The 20,819-nt window shown below is 44.1% G+C and overlaps 3 protein-coding genes across 8 annotated transcripts in view; 2 read left to right on the forward strand and 1 right to left on the reverse strand.

Annotated features, from left to right (window-relative positions):
* grik4 (glutamate receptor, ionotropic, kainate 4) overlaps nt 1-8,543 on the forward strand; it is a 234,857-nt gene extending 226,314 nt beyond the window's left edge. For 4 of the 6 annotated variants that reach the window (XM_035622334.2, XM_035622333.2, XM_035622331.2 and 1 more), the window contains 7 exons: nt 1,135-1,244; nt 2,207-2,380; nt 2,877-3,042; nt 3,742-3,967; nt 4,719-4,847; nt 5,002-5,120; nt 6,456-8,543. In XM_035622334.2, the coding sequence (XP_035478227.1) occupies nt 1,135-1,244; nt 2,207-2,380; nt 2,877-3,042; nt 3,742-3,967; nt 4,719-4,847; nt 5,002-5,120; nt 6,456-6,845 (1,314 nt within the window). In that variant the 3' untranslated portion in view covers nt 6,846-8,543. Of the gene's footprint in view, nt 1-1,134; nt 1,245-2,206; nt 2,381-2,876; nt 3,043-3,741; nt 3,968-4,718; nt 4,848-5,001; nt 5,121-5,579; nt 6,109-6,455 lie in introns of those variants that run through there. The other 2 variants (XM_035622335.2, XM_035622336.2) reach the window with 2 other exon arrangements.
* A 4,080-nt stretch (nt 8,544-12,623) lies between these two features.
* ccdc153 (coiled-coil domain containing 153) lies at nt 12,624-18,443 on the reverse strand. The gene is made up of 6 exons (XM_035622295.2): nt 17,882-18,443; nt 17,730-17,798; nt 16,699-16,818; nt 16,326-16,418; nt 16,095-16,225; nt 12,624-14,422 (listed from the first exon to the last, which is right to left on the reverse strand). Exons 1-6 carry the CDS (start codon nt 17,931-17,933, stop codon nt 14,294-14,296), a joined length of 594 nt encoding a protein of 197 aa, XP_035478188.1. The 5' UTR covers nt 17,934-18,443; the 3' UTR covers nt 12,624-14,293.
* A 619-nt stretch (nt 18,444-19,062) lies between these two features.
* cbl (Cbl proto-oncogene, E3 ubiquitin protein ligase) overlaps nt 19,063-20,819 on the forward strand; it is a 32,834-nt gene continuing 31,077 nt past the window's right edge. Inside the window, exon 1 of the mRNA XM_035622293.2 lies at nt 19,063-19,367. Coding sequence (XP_035478186.2) covers nt 19,221-19,367 — 147 coding nt within the window. The 5' untranslated portion in view covers nt 19,063-19,220. The remainder of the gene's footprint in view (nt 19,368-20,819) is intronic.

Consider the following 20,819-nt stretch of genomic DNA (forward strand, 5'->3'; position numbering starts at 1 on the left):
ATTCTCCTGCTGATGCACGGTCAGCCGGGCTATAGGCTGAACATGAACATGAGAAAATTTGAGCATGCAGATAAATATGCAGACACACACACACACACACACACAAACACACACACATACAAACACACTTACTCTGATACTTGACAGTAATTGGTTTCATTTAGAGGACAATAGCTGTTGGTGCTGGATAAAGGAACATTAGGAATTAGCTCCTATATTCCCATTGGTCTACTTGCTGCAAACCTTATTCCAGCCATTTTATCTCCGCGAGAACTGGTTACTAGTCCAAACTGATACAAAGCGGCCCATAGCTGCTTTGGCGCAGCTTGCCTCGCCATTAATCTCACTCCCTTTTTTTTCCCCCTCTGAGCTGGGACGCTGTGCACTCCCAGTCCTACAGGAAGTCAATTATAGGTCGCTGAAATGAATTTCTGTTTAATGTAGCTGTAATGGTTTAGTTGATTATCTGACCTTTCTCTCAGCTGCATGCAACCTTGTACAGAGCACAAATGGCGGCTGTTGACTTTATCTCCGTTAATGATTTTGTCCTCTAATTGTTCACCGTGATCGGTCCTTGTAATTTCATCTCGTGTAAAAGCATAATATATTCTAATTAACATGACATAGTTGTCAGTTAATTCAGTTATTTTGTATTATGTATCTGTGATGTTTATCAATATACAGGCCTGTGTCAACTGTGTTGACAATTCATGGGAGACTGAGTTTGTGCTTTTATGTTCATCTGATTGTTAACACACAAATGAGATTCATATAATTATAGTGCTATAAGGTTGGGACTGGAAAATCTTCACTTATCAAAATCAAAATCTCTTTGTACACTGTCCCAGTCACCTTTGCCATATTTTCCAAATTACACAGGCAGAAGAAAATGTCTGTCACCACTGAACTTCAGCAACATGTCTCCTTAATTAATCTTGGCACTGACTGTGCGGAGGGGATGTATTAACAAGCAAATTATACGTGTGTAAGTACCTAACCTCTCACCTCCTCATTTGACGGAAGCCCTTCTTGGGTTGACTTGTTTGATTTGAACACGGGGGATCAAACAGTTTCTTGGCCTGAGATGGACTTAATGAGTTTTACTCTGACCTCCGTGTCTGTTTTATGTTTCAGGGACGTAGGCCAGGCTACTTCTCCTTCCTGGATCCTTTCTCCCCTGGAGTCTGGCTCTTCATGCTTCTGGCCTACTTGGCTGTCAGCTGTGTCCTCTTTCTGGTGGCCAGGTAAAGATCACTGGTGGCAGAGCGCAAAGAAAGAGAGACAAACAAAGAGCTAAAATGCGGAGATTAAAAAAAGGGGGAGGCGTATGGAGGAGGGAACGGGGGTCTGTTTTCTTGCTTCTCTCTTCAGTTGATCTTCTACATCACAGTAAAAGAGACGTTCTCCTCCCAGTGGTGGGTCTTCAGCGTCACACTGACACCTGCTGGACATGCAGGGTACTGGCACAACGGCTGCTCGAAAAACACAATTGTGTTTACAGTTGAAACATCATTAAGTTACACTGCATCTCTTGACAAAACTTATGTGACTTCTGAAAACAAACAATCATTTCCCAGACGTTGTCTCTCTAAAACGTACAATATGTACATAGTGTGGATTGTACAATCAAACCATCACATTACATTTGTTTAGCTGTCAATTGTGTCCAAAGAGACTTACTATAAGTGCATTCAACCACGAAGATATTACCTCAAAAGTGCAAGAATCATGAGTGTAGATTCTTTGTGTCGCTCTACCTCCACCATAGTTCAGAAAATAAACACCTTCTGGAGAAACACTAAGAGGGAATTTTCAACTAAAACTTTATAAGATTCCCACTCGATTTAGAGTTTTAACACTGCTATCTCAATCTAGCACATGACAGAGTTGTGACATGATTTCAGATTACTGCAGCCCAATTTGAACATGCCAATTACATTGCCTCCAACCCCACTGTTAAAGGACGCAGCACGTGGGGAATGAGAAGCAGGTTTGTTCTCTCTCCAGAGCGTCAAGGTGACTTTGTGCTCAGTTGTTTAACTCCTCGCCTTTCACTCCTGTTCTTTCTCCATTTCGCTCTCCTGCCGGTCTCTTGAGTTTTGCTCTCATCAAAATACCTAATCCAACTTCCCCTTCCCACTCCATAGTTGGCTGTATTCCTCCTCTGACCATCTGTTGTCGCCCCGCATTGTCTTGTTCTCCCCAGATTGACGCCCTACGAGTGGTACAACCCCCACCCCTGTCTGAAGGGTCGCTGCAACCTGCTGATCAATCAGTACTCCCTCGGCAACAGTTTCTGGTTCCCTGTTGGAGGCTTCATGCAGCAAGGTTCCACCATCGCCCCCAGAGCTCTGTCAACGCGTTGTGTCAGCGGAGTGTGGTTAGTACTGGCTACGGAGACGCACGGACACATGAGTGCATTTGTGTTTTGGCTTTCATATCCACACTGGTATGAATCCATCAAATTCTGTTCTGTTTTAATTTTGTGCATATTACCCCATCATGGACGATCGATTTAATCTCTGATGTGATCTTCAAGCTTCTGCTCAGGTTTCTGGGACATCAGGGTTTGAAATGAGATCGTGGTGGCTTTTGCGCATGTGCATATGTGAGATATTGTCTGTGTATGTCTGCCTCTGCAGCTAAACCCTCACCCACTTTCATCCAAACTGCGCATTTTCACCCTCGTCCATACACATCCACCCATTCATCCATCCCACCTCCTCGTCCTCTGAAAACCCTGCAGTGTCTTCTCCTCTCAGGTGCGCAGTTATTCTAATCCTCCCACACTTCCACCCAGACGATCTGTCTTCATACTCGAGTCTTTCCATTTACATACTATTATAGGTGAATACATATGTTCTTGTCCTCCACAGGTGGGCTTTCACATTAATCATAATCTCATCCTACACTGCCAACCTCGCTGCCTTCCTAACAGTCCAGAGGATGGAGGTGCCGATAGAGTCGGTAGACGACCTGGCAGATCAGACGGCGATAGAATATGGCACCATGCACGGAGGGTCCACGATGACCTTCTTCCAGGTCAGAGGTTACGCACATCATTGCATGTGATAGATTGTTTATGCTCTTAGATCACAGCCACATACACAGACTGACCCCAGGGCCCTCTGTGATCAATGGGCCATCTGTGATGTTATCCTTCTCATTACCACCCTGTCCTTCCTGTCTGCCTCCTCTGACCAAATGTTGTATCTGTTTCCTGTCTGTTTTTTCACTACAACCCATTCAATATCCTCTCCTCGGGGAGACGGGGCACTGTCCACGTCTCTAGGAGAGACATAGACTATCCTCTTTCATATTCTCAAGATAGAGGGAGAGAGAGAGTAAAAAAACAGCAAGGCACAGCGAAAGAGTGTGATACAGCAGAGGGAGACAGTGAGGGATGATATTGGGTGGAGGAGTGAGAGACATTAGCCTTGTCTTTTTTGCTGCTTTTATGTCTACTGGGCCTTGAATAACTCAGAGAAGACAGGCCTAGAGCAAGCCGAGGACAGCCGGGTATGTTAAGTGAAATTTCTGTTCTGGACTCTGAAGCTACTCAAATGGAAAAAATGTGTGTGAGAAAAGATATTCACATTTAACTGCTGCCGACCATCAGAGGATCAGGAATTTATCAGTCGAGAAAAACTCAAACAAATTAACAATCCACCTCTGCAAATCTTGAAATATGTATCTATGTCTGTTTACTCTGACATACGACTGCTTGAACTCTCTCTGCAGAACTCTCGCTACCAGACCTACCAGCGAATGTGGAACTTCATGCACTCAAAGCAGCCCAGTGTGTTTGTGAAGAGCACGGAGGAGGGAATCGCCCGTGTCCTCAAGTCCAACTACGCTTACTTGCTGGAGAGCACCATGAACGAGTACTACAGGCAGAGGAACTGCAACCTCACGCAGATTGGAGGACTGCTGGACACCAAGGGCTACGGCATCGGCATGCCGCTGGGTGAGCGGAGAGGCAGATGGGAGGGAGGGAGACTTAAAAGGAAGGACGGAGGCTCGAGACAGCGGCTGAGACCGACAAGAAAGTTTGTTCAGTGTAAAACGAAGGCAGCAGAGGGCAAAAGCTGCTGCTTAAATGCACTCTATAATTCATGTTGTAGAAGAGCAGGGGCATTAGTCGGAGGATCCACCATAAATGTCACATTGGAGAGTGAAATTGAAAAGTAAAGCCTCGGCAAATCCAAACCATTAGCCGTTATCGTGAGGGAAAATGATGCAAAAAGTGAGAAACTAAAGGAGACTTACTGCTCGACTTTAACAGAGCGGCTGATGCCATGGGAGGAGTGCGAGAAATGGAATTTTAAATATTGTTTCTGTTGCATGCGGAACTGTTGCCCTATGACTCGACTGCTGCTCTGGGGGGAAAAACACAGGGTTTACTTGCACATTGATCTGAGGTTGAGTCGAACTGCAGTTTTCTGCCACCTAATGTAAACTAGATTCATTTCCCTAGGACAGATAAACCCCACTCACATCGAATGATGATCCGTACCACAGAACACTGCAAAATGGCACCAAGCCCATTAATCATATATTTTAAGTGTTGGGTCATTTTTGCTAAACAAAGTCTTCGAATGGGGTCGTCGTAATAAAAAATAAGAAGATTTCTTTTTTTGTCTAAAGGTTGAACGCCGCACATCTTTTAAGTGTGTCGCAGTGTGCGTCTGTGAGCTTTGCCCCTCTCCTCCCTCCAGGGTCAGTGTACCGTGATGAGTTTGACCTGGCCATTCTCAAGCTGCAGGAGGACAATCGTCTGGAGATCCTCAAGAGGAAGTGGTGGGATGGTGGCAAGTGTCCAAAGGAGGAGGACCACCGAGCCAAAGGTGTGTGTCTCTGGCTAATCCTCATCTCGATCTCGTTGTTTGGCTCCACTCCAGCTTTTCAAAACCACATTTAGAACAATGCTTTTCATTTTACCTTCTTCCATAAATCCCTCTCCCCATCATCTCCCACTTCACTCGCCCGTCGTCCCTCCAGGTCTGGGTATGGAGAACATCGGCGGCATCTTCGTGGTGCTGGTGTGTGGCCTGCTGGTGGCCATCTTCATGGCAGTGCTGGAGTTTGTCTGGATGTTGAGGCAGGCACCAGGAAATGAGGTGAGAGAGGGCTATATAACCTGCGTCTGCTTTGTCTCCCTCTCCCCTTCCTGGTAACAGCCCGGCCCCCTCTCGTGGGGCCGCTAGGCTTTTTAAACAGTGAACACCTTTGACAGGAAGTGTAGCAGGCATCTTCTTCCTCTTGACACCCACCCTCCCTCCATCCAGCTTATGAGACATAATCAGCACAAAACTAAAGATATATGTCACTCTTACCTCTCTCAGTGTACATGCATACGTACAGTACAATGGATTATTTTCTAATTATAGCAGTAGAAAAGACATATGTGCTGTATATATTACACTGAATATTGCACAGAGAATGTAGAATACTGGATGTAGTTGAATCCCATTGGTGCTGGATACAGTGTGTATTTGCAGGGTGCTGCTAATGAGAGACTCCTAAAAATAATTGTGATTGTCATATTTTAGCCTAACTCAGTTATCTTTTTTACCTAGCACATCCCTGCCATTGAGCCCACAACTTCATTCAAAATTCTGCTGTCAGAAACCAGAAGTCATTCAATCCACCATGGTGTTAATGATGGACAGTGATGGACTAGTTGTGGCCATCACCCAGAAATGTGCATTAATATAGAACCTTCAATATGCTAATGTTAACGAGCAAAGAAGTATTTTTCACTGTGAAAAGTTTAAAATGGTTTACAGTCATTATTATTATCCTCAAAACTGTATAGTATAAATAATGAATCATATATATATATATATATATATATATATATATAATCATACACTGTAAATTTCATTGTAGCTTCATTTGTGAGTGAGGAATATAAATCAGGAGGGAATCCAGTATTGTCTCAGAATGTCTGCTGTGCTGTTCCTGAGGCGGGGACACAGTTAACAAAAATGATCGAATAATACTTCAGAGGAAGATGTGCGTAGTGTTTAAATTACTTCTGACGTGTTTCCTTGATAATTATCTTTTTCAAATGGACTCAACTGTGAATTTAATTCAATAAACTTTCAGAATGCCAAAGTCAAAAACCCACTCATGTGATTTCTTCTTCTTGAGCAGCACAGATTGACGCGTAAAATGTGTGTTCAGTGTCTGTATGAGTCTGAACAGTAAGTTTAAAATGACATATTATGTTCCACATATTTTTCTTATTCTTCCTGCTGCTTGTGTTCCGTCTCTCTGATTATAAAGATAACCATGAAGTGTGTATGTGTGTATGTTATTTGTCCGTGATGTCCATCAGTCTGTTCTGATCAAGTCAGTCGGTCAGTGAGTTGTCTGGCCTCTCTCCCTCTCTCTCCCTCTCTCACCCCCCCTCTACCCTGTCTTTTTTCTCCCTGTGTGTGTGCTTGCAGCAGTCAGTGTGTGAGGAGATGGTGCGGGAGCTCCAGGGCATCGTCCTGTGTCGCGACAGCCTGCAGGTGAGGCGTCGGCGAGGGGCGACGATGCTGAGGCCACGGCCTTTACCCCTGGAGGAGCGTCGGGCGCGAGCTGCCGCCGTGAGCCTCAGCAATGGCAAGCTGTGTGGGGGCACTGGGCTGCCCGAACCCCTGTCCCACAGACTGGCGCAGGAGGCTGCCCTGGTCGCGAGGGGGTGCAGCCACATCCGCATTTGCCCCGAGTGCCGACGCTTCCAGGGACTGAGGATGCGTCCAACGGGGGCCACGGGGGCCCTCCCATCGCCCACACACAGTGAGGAGAGCATAGAGTGGGACAAGACCACAAATAGCAGTGAACCTGAATAACGCCTGGCGATTCCGACAGGACTGACTCTCCGGGCAGCCACCTCTCTACTTTCCAGGGATCAAAGATCAAGTAGTATTTTCATACAGCTGTTTGGAGCTCGGTCTTCAAGGGGCGGGACAATTCTGTGGACTTTTTTTTGCCCTAGAGGCAACAGCCAGCAGTCAGCTTTTGGAATCTCCTGGTTTTTTCCCCTCGGTCATAGGAAAAACTGATGAGTCTGTCTCATTGTGGTCTGTCCCTGTTGGCCCTCTGTGCCGTATGAAACAGAACGGACAAAAACAGCTCCGGGGCATTTGTACTATGCAGTATTTTCAGTCATTTATCATTGTGCTGTTTCTTTTTTTTTTCATTTTTAAATTATTTCTGTCCTCTGCTGGATTATCGGTACTGAATATTGTTATTCTATTGTTCTTAAAAAAAACAAGATCCCCTTTTTATATCAAACAATTTACCATATGAACGTATATTGCCTCCGAAGAGCTGCAAAGATAAACAGACTAATGCAAGGTCATCCTTCAAAACCTTTTATTTTGAAAGTGCCAAAAACAAGAAGTGTTATCTTGTGGCTGAAGAAAGCACCACAGCCTTGAGAAGACAACAAACTCAACTCGAACTTTTAAAAAAAACAACTAAAAAAAACAGAGACTTAAAGACCCATGGACTCTTTCATAGTAGTTATATTCTATCAAAAAATGTTTTAATTGTTGGTATCTCTGAAAGACAGCGATGCATGTCCAGCGGTGTTGGCAGGGGCTCGTCGAATGATTGATTACTGAAGCTGTCTCAAAAAACGTCCAATTTCTTCCTTCTTTCTCCGTCCTGACATCACATTCTCCTCCATCTCTCCTACATCCTCGACACCATGGCACATTTATCGTCTCGCCACCTGTCCTCTTTATGATCTCTCATTAAGAAAATAAATATACACAGTCTCCCGCTCCGTATACACTCTGCGAGAGATTAGAAGTCGTTCTCCCCAACTCACATTTTCAAGAATAATTCAGGTTTCATGAGGACAAGTCTGTGTATGATTTAAACTCGGCATACATAACAACCAACCAAAAGCATGACGTATCTGGTAAAGAAAAGGGTTTATATATATATAAATATCTCAGCAGTTGACTTAAGTTCTCTTAAATGTCAAGGCAGTTAAACGTTTATTGAATGTGATGTTTTACGCACTGCTACGAGGAGTCTTTCAGTTTCCCGATCAGCCCAGATTCTGTCTGACATTTTCATCTTTCTATCCTTGCAGAAAAACAAAAAACAAATATAGAATTTATTAATTGGGTCCATTTTTCTTTTTATCTTTTTTTTTTTAACTGTGGGTGAGAAAAAGGTTGAATAGTCATTTTAATCAATTGTGTATACATTCACATTCCTTATTACAATATTTGAAGTCAGTAAAACCTAATGAATTGAAGTTGAAATGATTCTCAGTTTCAATCACTATTTGAAATGTATTAATTCAGTTTGGTTGTATTCATTGAGAGAATAGTTGTCTTTATTTCCATTATATCAACAATACCTCTAAAGGTGAAACAGTGAGCTCACCTCTAGGGCCACAGTCTCCATATTTTAAAATGTATTAAATCAACTTGAAACAGATTTTTATTTGAATCTGCACCCAATTGCACACACCCATAGATATCGATCCCCTAAATATGCCAGATTTTTAATAAATCAAGATCCATGAATCATTCCCCCGTCTTGCAATGTTAAAGAAAGGGATAGAAAATCCCTAGATCTTCTCCTTTTTCCGGATCTGTGCCAAACTTGTCTTGGTTCTTTCTTGGCCCGTGTCCCAGGGACACAAACTACCACCCAGAGGATTCTCACCATCCAGTTGCTTTCTGCCTAGACTGTGACACGCGGCTTGATACTTTCCCACTGAACTGACTACTTTGAATGTGTTGTCGTACGATGAGCCCGACAGTTGCACTGTGGGAATCAGAGGCCGTGCACCTGTCACCGCTGCATCTTGTTTATCTCTGATGTGTCCATCATTTTAAACATGCCCATCAGGTACCGTCAATCACCATCCCTCAGAAATAGGCCACCGACTCCACACGGCTCGAAGGTAACGCTGCAGTGTCTGTCGGCGTTCACTCTCTATCTCCATCACGCAGGTTGTCATGGTTAGAAATTCTTTGCTTATGCAATTTTTTTAAAAAAGCAGCAGCCTGGAAAATGGCAGGTTATTCTAAGAGGAAAGGTGTCCACCACCTTGTTGTCAAATCACTGTGTCTTTTGTTTTACCATATCATAAGCACAGCCACATCGTTTCACCCAAACTGCCTCTACATGTTTGAAGCACCAAGAATGGCTCTTTTCAGAAGCCGGCGATCATGTGACACTGCGGTAGTTCAACCACTCACAGACCTGAACTGTAATATTAGCACAATTGTACTAATAAAACTGATGGTGCTGAGTGGCTGGAATCACAAAAGAGTAGGATTTCTGTTTGAAAGCAGTGTCAGGTCAATCAGTTGCTGCTGAAAAGTGTTTCAGAACCTCGAATGGTTTTCAGATTCAGGTCTGCAGTGTGTCTGAGCTCCCGCAGGAAGAACACACCCTGGTGTTTTAAACTTGTTGTTAATCCATAGAAAGGAGAGGGACTCGCAGAGGCATCACATCCTCATCATCATCATCATCATCATTTGTACAGTGTGATCAACAGGGTAATGATCCAAAGTGATTTTTTTTCACGTGAACAGAGAGATACAGACCTACGTGCGTGAAATGTAACAAAAGTATGGGAAGACTCTTCACACACAACTTTCTATATATTTTTCTTATCAATGACTTTCAAAAGGAAAATTGCCAAACAAATAGCAAAGGAAAAAAAGACCCACCTCTCATTAGCAGTTTTCTAAAAGCAGTTTCTATCCATTTGCTGAACGTGGCGATGAGGCTCGGCGAGAGCGAGGAGGGCTCTCCTGCACCTGACGCTAACTTCTTCAACACTGAAAACATTTACAGGGCTGCTAAATCAAGCGTAGTTGCAGCAGGATTGCCAATTACCCTGACGGCACGGAGAGCAGCAGAGTAAGAATTAAAACAAGAGCCTCGGAAACACTGGGCGACCCTCGCTCGGGAGACCCCTGAGAGAGACGGCAGGCCTCGGCCTGCCATGTTTTATGTGCTTTATTTTCTTATGTTGACATTTTTATTCCATTATTAATTCTTTTTTCTGAAAAGCAGCCCCCCCGGTATGTGGGGTTTCTGGGCTTTGACTCCTCTCCCCTCTGATGTATTTGGCCTTTGGAGATGCTCAGATCTGTCGCGCTAAATAGCTTCAGAGTGCACTTTGTTTTTCAAGGTTTATTATTCAAAGGGGAGGAATATTCAGACGGCGCACCTGCTTTGTTGTGACATGCACACACGCAGAGAGGCAGGACGAGGACGTGCGGGTTTTCTAGCCGAGTGAACACGACAATTGTTGAGCGAGCCAGAAGGAACCGATGCATACAGTATATCTCCCATTTCTCGAATTAACGTATGCACTCTACGAATCCACTTGGTGTGGGCGGGGCGTCTAAAGGAGGCTAATGAGTTTAAGAACTCACTCATGTGCTATATTCGCATCCTCTCACCCGTAGTCCATCTATCACTGTGATTCAAAGTGCATGTTTCTCTCTCCTCAGGATGACGAGTGAACGCCACACAATACCCTGAACCCTGATTTACACTTTAATTCAGACTGCCTCTCTCTCCCTCTCTCTCTCTCTCCCTCTCTCTCTCTCTCCCTCTCTCTCTCTCTCTCTCTCTCTCCCTCTCTCTCTCTCCTCTCCTCTCTGAGTGCCTGTCTCAATCTCTCCACTGCAAAATTAGAGATTACGTTTTCAGTACGTCACCAACCTGCCTGTTACTGCTTATCCACAACACACACACATCCACACACACACACACACACACACACACACACACCCTTGTAACTATTACAAGCGTGTCTCTCTGTATGCCACTGCTGTGTCAAGTTTATTTCACCGTGCTCCTGCTTCTCCTTCTGCCTCTGGTGCTCCTCCGGGTCAATAAATTATTATGTTATCCGCTCCAACCACGTCCGAGCTGCTGTTGGATTCACGGGGTCCATGATGAGCGTTGAGTTGCCTGTGGAGGTGTGTGAGAATCCACTTCACTCCCGTTGTAGCACATAGCAATACCAATTTCCCTGTGGTTGGTTGTTATTCTGCAAGGATTTAGAGAGTTTAGTGACAGTACAGCTCAGATACCACGTACTTGAAGAATAACTCATTACACATAAATACATGTTTTGGGGCTTCTTTTTTTTTTTGGCCATTTCAGTCGCAGAAAATTCATATGTTCTTGGGCTTCACACGTTCCACGTCCAGTTCTAGGTAAACGTGGTCCCTGAGGTATTGAGAAATTTTAGAATATTGTGGCTCTATCACTCTGCATTCTGTATTATTTTGTTGCTTTCTAACAGCAATTGTTAAATCTGTGCATCCCATCCCTACTGCCAAAATTGCATCCCCTTGTCATGAAGGTGCTCTCTCTTCTCCGACAGTCGCCCTCCCAAGGTTAACGTGGAGCATGTACACAATCCCCCCATAACAGCCGCTAATGAGCACCGGATCCAAGGATACCAGACCCAAGGACACAGCAGACTATCAGTGGAAACTACCTAATACACAGTGGCGCTGGTGCACATTTTTAAGTGAGAGCTTTCCTATTGATTTGCTGGCAATTCATTGCAAAAAAAGGCTTGTTGTTGTCCTGCGCTCAAAGAAAAGGTATTCAGAGTGCAAGAATTCTCTCTCCAAGGTGAGACGCTGTCAAAGCTGTTATACAGCCTTTTGTTCACTGACAGGTGTTGTTGAACATGTTGACCAAAACATCTTTACATTGTTTGTCTTTCAGAGAAATAAAATGGAGCTTCATTTACTGTGTTTCCGTCCCTCAGTATGCACTCCTGCTTTGACCAAAGTAATCTGAATTTGTGTGCGTGTGTGTGTTCCTGCGTTGATGTGCTTGTGTATAATCTCTCCCATGCACTTGCCTTCAAGGGAAATCACAGCGTGGGCACCTTGATTCATCAGATGGAGCCCATCAGACACAGACACAGAAGTCGTGTCAAATACCAGAAGTGCAGCAGGCAGCACTGTTCAACAGGAGAATGAAAGCAGACAGCTGTTGCTGTGGAAATCATAACAAAACTGCATCTTCTTTAGGGTCACATCAGTCGTCGGTCACTTTCCAAGATGACTTATTTATATATGGAGTCTCATATATATCTCAGAAAATGCTTCAATGACAGGAAACAAGTGCAAGATTCAAGTAGGAATCACTTCATTAGTCATGTGCACTATGGAAAAAAACAGTGTCTCAACTTTTTTCCACCTGCTAGTTATGTAAAAAAAAAAAGGTAAAACCTGCTGGGAATAGCTGTTTATATACCTTTTGGTAAATATTAACTAGGTTTATGCACTTTTACCAGGAATGGTAGTATAATTTAATTTGACTTCAAATGAAAAAATAAATAATTTCAATACCGTATTTTACTCTATTCCAATTATTTGATAGAGAAGGTTACTTTGCCTTTAGATTAATATTTGACATGATTTTGTATGACAAGCTTATATTATCATCTTTCTTACCCTGATTGATTATCTCATGAAACCTCAGATTCCCCCCAACCGGAAATGCCACAATGTAAAATACCTATACTAGTCAAGGTTTTAAGTTGCTAAAACAAGCTACCCCTCGTGATGGAAAAATTGTTGCGGTTGAATCAGGAAGACGGAGACCTTAGATGTCTTAAGCAGAAGTATTTATTGCAGGCGCTCAATATTGAGTGATGTATTTAACAGTCAGAATCATGTCGTCATCAAACAGATAGAATGGCTCCTTGGTATCAGGATGTCTAAACTATAATCTAGGACTATGACACAGAATGGCACAGTATGAAGATGTCTAAACTATAATCTAAGACTATAAAGACAGTGACTGACCTGACCTGCCAAAGATCAGATGACCTCGCACAGTCTCTCACACAGGAAAGGAGAGAAATTCAGCTGCAAGAGTAAAATACTATGTGCACATTAGTGCATCAGAATTTACAGTTTAATTATGTTATGTAATGGACTCTTTTTATGTTGCTGTAAATACCTTTAGACTGACTGAATACTTCTTCCACCACATGCTACCATACAAGGGTTGTTTTCATAGTAATGTTGTGCTTCCCAACTAACAGCTACATGATGCATTTCTAATTTTTTTGGGGAACTGTGATAATTGCAGTGAACCCCATTAAAGCCTAAGCAAACGGAAACACAGACCCTCTGACAGCAGCAGCTCCATGTGGTTTGAGGAGAAAATATTGGGTTTTCAGTCTCTTTAGTTGCTGTGTTAATTGGTCATTAGAGCACAGAATTATCTTAATCCCTGAGTAAATGATTCATTTCCTCACAGATGAGAGGCTGAAAAAAAACTGCACTGGGCCATGAAAAAGACACACAAATGACAGACAGCCTTGGAAGTAAAATCTGTTTATCTGGTTCCCCCTGCAGGGAAAATTGGGTTTTATCGATGTTGTGAGGCTAAATCATATTTCCTGCATCATTAACTGTTATTTTGCCTTTCTCGTGTTGTTGTCTACTGTTAGTCTACCCCGTATTGACCATTTTTATTTTTGTTTACGTCTCAATATTCTCCTTTCTCATATTTTTGTTTGACATAGTTACGTGTTGAATGAGAACTCAGCAGTGGAGGAGTACAAGCGTTTCAGTTAAGCAGTGGTGGTAACGCTGCCTCTTTCGTATCTGTGGTCAATGAGGCCGGTTTTGCCTTCTGCTTTCTTGCCTGGTTCCATATTTGGCCTCTGGTGCACTGACTCATCATAAAACCTCACCTGTGTCTACACTGCCATTTTTGCTACCATGCCTTTAGTGTTGTGTTTATACAGAACAATAGACTCTTTCTTAATTTCACTCTTTTCACACCGTGTAAATGTAATCCTAATCCTAAACCTAATCCTCGCATAAATGCATTCTTTTGTAAAATGATCTTGTCTCAAAAAGAACAAAGAAAACAACCTATTTACGTATATAAAATACCACATATACACTGCAACAATCTGAGAACGTCTGGGGATCTAATTTCAACTGGCCACCATCTCCCCGACCATAAACAGTCATTTGCTACATCTAGTGGGCATTACACAACATTACAAACACTACATGACGAACTACTGAATGCATGCATAGATAACTCAGTCTACTTTGTACTCTGATGGTAAAATATTATTTAATAACAACCTCCATCTCTGTGCAAGGCATTATGAATTGTGAGTTAGCAATGTTGCAAAACTTCAGATTGAGCCAAACGGAGCGGCAGCGCTCGAATCAAATAGAGCCGAGCTGCGGATACGACCATTTCTGAGAAGTGCAGCTGCTTTCCCTTTCACTTGTAAGGAGCGTGTCTTTTACATGTCCCGTGCATTCAGGCCAAACTCGGAGAGCAGGGCCTTGTGATGTTGATGCAGGGTTGTGCTCTCGTCCTCCCGCCGCTGTCGAGTCACAGGCAGCTGGGAGGTCAGGCTGTCCAGAGTGTCCTGCAGAAAACATTGGTACATATGAAATCAAACTTTCACTTGACATCACCCTGTTGTCAAACTCTACATCGCTCCCCACTTCACCACCTTTGACTCGGATGTATTTCAGGAGAGGCCTGATGGAGTAGGGGCATAATTAGATTCTGTGTCATACTCAGAGGGAGAGAACTAATGATAATTACGTATTTAAGATCCGAGTGCTATAATTACAGGATGAGTCCTCTTTGCCTCTAGGCTAAATCTCTTATCTTTGAAGATCTGCGCACTACAATTTTTGCATGTACTGCCAATTATGCTGTTATGGCCTAATGGGAAACTCTGCTATTTCACAACCTGAGTGTTATTTTGCTGTTTTGACACGGTATAATGTGCCTATAAGTTAGCATAACACTGTGCATAATTAACATGGATATTATAAACTTATGATATCTTGACAGCAGAGCCTAGTTTTACAAGTAAATATATGATTCTTAAACCAACAACAAAAGACAACTGTATTTATTTCGGATCATCTTTAAACTTCTCATTTTACTGATTTCTCAGTGGTGCTGCAGCAGCCAGATACCTCCTGACATCAACCATAACCAATACAGTGGTGGTCATCAGGTCAACCAGCAGATTGATGCTCAGTGGCCCTGTAAAGCCGGAAAGTCCAACGAAGTTTTAATGTTCACCTTCGCTCTGGCCTCCAAATACCTGACTGCTGGGTGAAAGCTTTGGGTTTATAAAACTATGGCTCAGGTTGTAAACAAAGGATTCTCATTCATGTGAGTAGTGGAGCAGCAGGAAAAGCTAATAACAGCATTACATGTAGCTATGTCTCTGTTTGACACAGACTCTTAAGGCGCTTAAGAGTAAAATCTGACGGCACTTAAGAGTAAAAATCCCCCCCACAGTGCCCTGAAAGTCTCTCTACACTGATCAGCCACAACAAACAAACTAGTGTATGTTGTATTTTAGACTTTCTGACTGCTAGTGGGATCAAAAAAAAGGACAGACTGCAGCAATTGTCATCATGAGTGTCTTGTTTTTCTTCCAACATCTATGCCTCGTCTTATCATTTTAAAGAAGGAACAAGTGCTACACAGCGTGACCAACTGGCCATGACAATTTTAACTGCCGTCCGGCAAAGAATGGTCCGAAATTTAAGACCAGATTATCTGCTCATCCAATCGAAACAGACACAAAAAAGTCAAGCCAGGATGTCAATTTACAGAAATTAAGACAGAATGAAAAATTTTAAAAACCCACCTCATCTGACCTGTTGTCCCCAGTAATGTGTGTGTGTGTGTGTGTGTGTGTGTGTGTGAGTGTGTGTGACCCAACTGACAAAAAGCTGGTCCCATTACTCGTTCTTCTCATGTTTGCACTGTTCATTTCTGCCGAGCAAAAACCAAGATTGGGTTCACACAAGGCTGATCTCTCTGCACAAGCTACAGGAGACACCAATAGTCTCTATGGAAACTACAGGAAAGTATACAACGAATGGGGACTGTGGGAATGATGTTTATCCTAATTGGCCAAGCATATAATATATGTGCACGTTCACAGAGCAGGGGGCTTTAAAGATGTCTAGGAAAACCCACAGAGCCCAGTTAGTGGCTGCTCCTTCACATCTTTCTTCAAATCCTTTTAATAACTTTCATTTAAATTGCTTTGTGTTGCAGCTCACATGCAGGATCTTCTCATAATCTGTTTCCATGTTGTCCATCTTGTGTTGGAGGTCATTCATGGCGGTGTCCTTCTCCTGTTCCATCTGCTCACGCTCTCTCCTCTCTTTCCTCAGTTCCTCCTGACACAGGGCTAAGTAGACAAATGCACACCGGCATGCCATCGCTTTTAATTTGGGAGCTATGGATTGTATTGATTAAGTATTGTTTTTTAAAATGAGATGTTTTCATACCAAGTTCTTCATTAAGTCGGCTGACCTCCTTCTCCAGCCTCTTCACCTTATTGGTCAGCTCTATCTGCATGGTCTTGTACTGGCGACTGAAGTCTAGAATGACATTTGTCAATCAAAATACATATATTTAAATTATATATATATATGGTTTCTATAGATATGTTCCACATCCTTCATTGCTGATTCACTTTGTAAGTCTAATGCAGCAATCAGCTTAGGCGCCGAGCTAATTAGACCTTTTGTTCCTCCAAAAAAAATTACCATAACCTTCGCAAACAAAACCCCTTGTCCCCACTCCCATTGGGATCCGTGCTTTATCTCGGGTTATTAAAACAGAGGCTAATTGTTCATTCTTGCCCCGTCTGTACTGTACCAGAGTTGACGTCCCTGTGGTCTTGTCTCTCGTGCTGCAGCGTCTGCTCCATGTCCCTCATGCGTCGCCTCAGGTCAACTCTATCAGACTGGACCGTTCTCACAGACTCACACTGGACAGCTGTGGTAATCAGACGAGCACATGTATGCATGTAAAGATGAGTGGTACAATTTTTCTTAAGTAGAGGTACCAATAAGTCTTTGTAAGAAAAACACTTCAAATTACAGTTCTGTTGTTAAATTCAAGTATTCAACTATGCTTAAATGGTATAGATGGTGCTATGGCCAAAGTCCCAGCCTCCAACTGGTCGGCAAATCATTTTGATCAGTTTTCTTCTGTAAAAACTAGAACAATGTTAAAGCCCTGCATCCATACCCAAATACAAGTATTTTTCAGCATAATATACTCTAGGTCTGCTTTTACTGAATCCATAATGCATCCATGCACTGTGCCGGACACTAAACTGAGAAAAAACGTAATTATATTTTTCTTGGTAATATAGTGTAAAGTTGATAGCAACTAACAGAAAATTTGAAAAAAAATTGAACATGGTCATGTTTGATGATTAAACAATTAACCAATAAGTCAATGGAGTAGTAATCAAATATAATTTTAATGATTTAATAATTCGTGTATCAAGCGACTGTCCAAAAGTTTGCTTGTCAACAATTCTATAGGATTTGGTGTTTTTTTGTGTTTTATAACAATGTGAATTTTTCAGGTTTGGACTGTTGGTCGAACAACACAACTAATCTGAAGCAATCTGAGAAAATGACAGCCCCCCCCCCCCCCCCCCTTCTCTTTTCTAACATTTTGGTGATTAAATGATAAATCAAGTAAAAAATGAACTATAGCCACAAAACACGGTACATATGACGTTATACAATTGATTTTGTGCACTTTCAAATGAAAAAGGTTATTCATATGACAACATTAGTTCACTCCCAGTTTGACCCTGGGAGTAATGTACAGTAGCATGGTCTATATTTAAAGCGCACTATCAAATAACTTGACTTAAAATAGCTGCTCACCAATGTGATCCTGTAGGACGGCTATATCCAGAACACTGCGCCTGTACTTTGCCTCCAAGTCATTGTCACCTGCAACAACAAGACAATACATGAAAAAAAGGCCATTTTAGCATCACAAAGGAGGAAATCCGAATCATCGTGAGCAAAATTACTTCTTTCTTGAATCTTCTTCATGGTCTTTTTTGTCTTTTTCTTTGGAGGCATGTTTGCTTGCTGTCAGTCCTTAGAGCACAGGAGTACACACACACACACACACACACACACACACCCCACACACAGGCCCCACACTGACTACAGACACGGATGAGTCCCGTGTTGCTGAGCACTTGTTGCCATGGCACTAACTTTTCAGCCGCTTTGTCCATCTTAATTGATCGCTGACTGACTTTGACAACAGCCAATCACAGCTTGACTTGGGCACCTTTATCCCCCGGCTCTTACAGGCCCTCACACGGGCCATGAAATGTGATCCTTAGTTTGAAGTGAGACATGACAACGCGTCCGTGGTTGTCAGGGGTAACCGTGTCCCGCGCTGGGAGAATCCAGGGCTGCATTCAGCATCTTTCAACGTTTTATGAATGCTTCGCAGGCGGAGGCGCGCACCCAAGCACATTCATGGCTCGTGAACGCGCACGAGGAAGGCGTGGAGGTTTGGTTCGGGGGGGAGTGGGTGGAGAGCAGCGGAAGGGGATGTACAGGAAAGGAAAGGGCCGCACATGCACGTCACGGGGGGGTGGGGGGACAAAAAGAAAATGCTGGTCAATGTTTTAAGTCCCATAATTATTTATTCACCCCTGTCCCCGTGTGTGCCCGAGAAGCGTTGGCAGTTTCAGGCGCCGCTTCCTGTCCTCGGTCGCTGAGGGCTCTCTGTCGTCCGCCTCGCAGCCCGCCGAGGAGGGCTGCGACTGACGCTGTCACACAGCCGCCGAACTTCCCTATTAGATCCAGCACGGCGGCGAAAAGAGCCGCTGCTGCAGACGGGGGGAAGAAAAAGGGGGACGACGTCGTCGGGTGTTTGTCGAGAGCAGAGGACGCGCGCCAGTCCCCTGGGCTTCTGGACGCAGACGCGGTGCCATTGTCCTCCAGCCGAGGGCGAGTGGAAACAGGTCTGGTGCTCTTGCTAATTAGCCTGCGTGGGTCCCTGCAGAGAGAGAGAGGGGGAGAGAGGGAGGACGAGCGGCTAGCTGCAGCAGCACGGAGCGGATCAGCGCAGGGTGTGAGTGGCTGAGCGGCTGCTGTGAGCCACTAGCGGGACATTTATCTGGCTAACTGGTGTTAGGATTATAGATGGGAGCACTCAACCGATAGTCTCCCCCCCCCCCCCCCCCCCCCCCCGCGTCGGACCGTGGCTCGGATTCGCCACTCGGGCGCTGTCCTCGCCGGGGGGTGCCCGGATCACCGTCGCCCGGTCCAGCTAACTCCAGGCGGCGGCTCGGTCCCCCGGACCCCCCGCCGCGCCTCGCCTGTCCGCCGCCCCGGTCAAGCCCGAACATGGCAGGGAACCTGAAGAAAGGCGGGGGGCTCATCGGAATGATGAAGGACGCCTTCCAGCCACACCACCACCACCTCCACTCCCACCACCAGCCCGGGGCCGTGGACAAGAAGACGGTGGAGAAATGCTGGAAGCTGATGGACAAGGTCTGTGTCGCTCGCCGTCAACTAGCCGCGCACGTTAGCAGCGGCGACTGCTAGCTAACCGCGGCTAACTAGCGATAAGCTAGCTAATCTCCGCCCGCTGCGGCTCTGTCGTAGCTGGCGTTCAGTTAGCTTGTCGACCAGCGTTAGCTGATTAACAACGCTACACTGTTCCGTGTCTGTGTGTTAATAAGTCCCAGTGTCTCCGTTTCAAAAGACAAACATTTAAAAGCAGCGTAACATGAACGTTAGCGCGCGCGCGCGCGCACGCACGCACTCACACACGGACACACGAGCCCGTCTACAACATCTGTTTGCTAATGTTGTGTCACAGTCTTCTGCTAACAAGTTCTCACGTCGTGCTACCTCCAACTTGTTGGACCACGTCTGGGCATTAAGACATGTATCGTAAACACGAACAAAGACAGCAGAGGCGTTGGAGACCGTTGGAGACAGAAGTGTGTACAGTCAGGTCTCTGTCAGCCCCTGGAAACTGTTACAGAGCTTCCAGGGGGAGAGGAAGTCAACTTTTCTTTTTTTTTTCATCATTCAACAAGGGCAGTTCTGCTCATTCACAGGTTTCACAGCTTCACTTCTGGGGGGGGGGGGGTGTGATCCCCAGCTTCCTAGTTTCCTGTAGAGACTCACTCAGCAATATTAATACACTCTTCTGTGTCTCCTTCCTCTTGGAGGCCTCACTTTGAATATAGCTGATCTTTTGAAAAGCTTTTAATAAGAGACTGCGTCCCCATTTTTTTTTTTAATCCCCCCCCCCAGTAGCATCTGTGGTGGACCTGACACCAGTGACCCTGCAGCCACACACTTTACTTTTGCTCCCGGTGAAGGTTCGAGGAAGTGTCTGTGTCTCTGCAGACGAGATGACCGTACATCTGACCTCACTGCCACTTCACCCATCGGCACAGACAGATTAGCTTTCACCCAGTGAAACAGCCGAGAGGCCGCGACAGTGAGGTGAGAGAAGGGGCTTCTTACCTTTTGCAAAAGGCAATACGATAGGAGTATTTTTAGTCCATCACAATATTTAAAATAGAAGCAAAAATATTGGTTCAGCGCTGTCTGAAGGTAAACCACAGCGTAGCCTGTACCGTCGACCTACACCTGCAAAATAACAATAATTAAGAGTCTCTTTGAAAACACCTTCCACACAGAACTTAGTTAAATGTTATCAGAAGCATGTGGTTAATGGTTCTGCAGAGTTGCCAACCTTGCATTTTCTTAAAGCGTCCCGCATAACAAAGATTAATTATTGAAGCGTTTTACTAAATTTTTGATGCCCCGACCAAATGTGTGTTCTTAGTTTTGGAACCTGAATGAAGTTTAAAATAAAAATTAAACTTTACAGCAATAAATGTTCAACTGTTAACTCGATTACTTCATGCTTCAGGCTGATTAGCTATTCTTTAACCAAAACCTGGCCCTTGAATTGTACCAGTT

This window comes from Scophthalmus maximus, chromosome 11, assembly GCF_022379125.1.
Source record: "Scophthalmus maximus strain ysfricsl-2021 chromosome 11, ASM2237912v1, whole genome shotgun sequence".
NCBI classification, from domain to species: Eukaryota; Metazoa; Chordata; class Actinopteri; order Pleuronectiformes; family Scophthalmidae; genus Scophthalmus; species Scophthalmus maximus.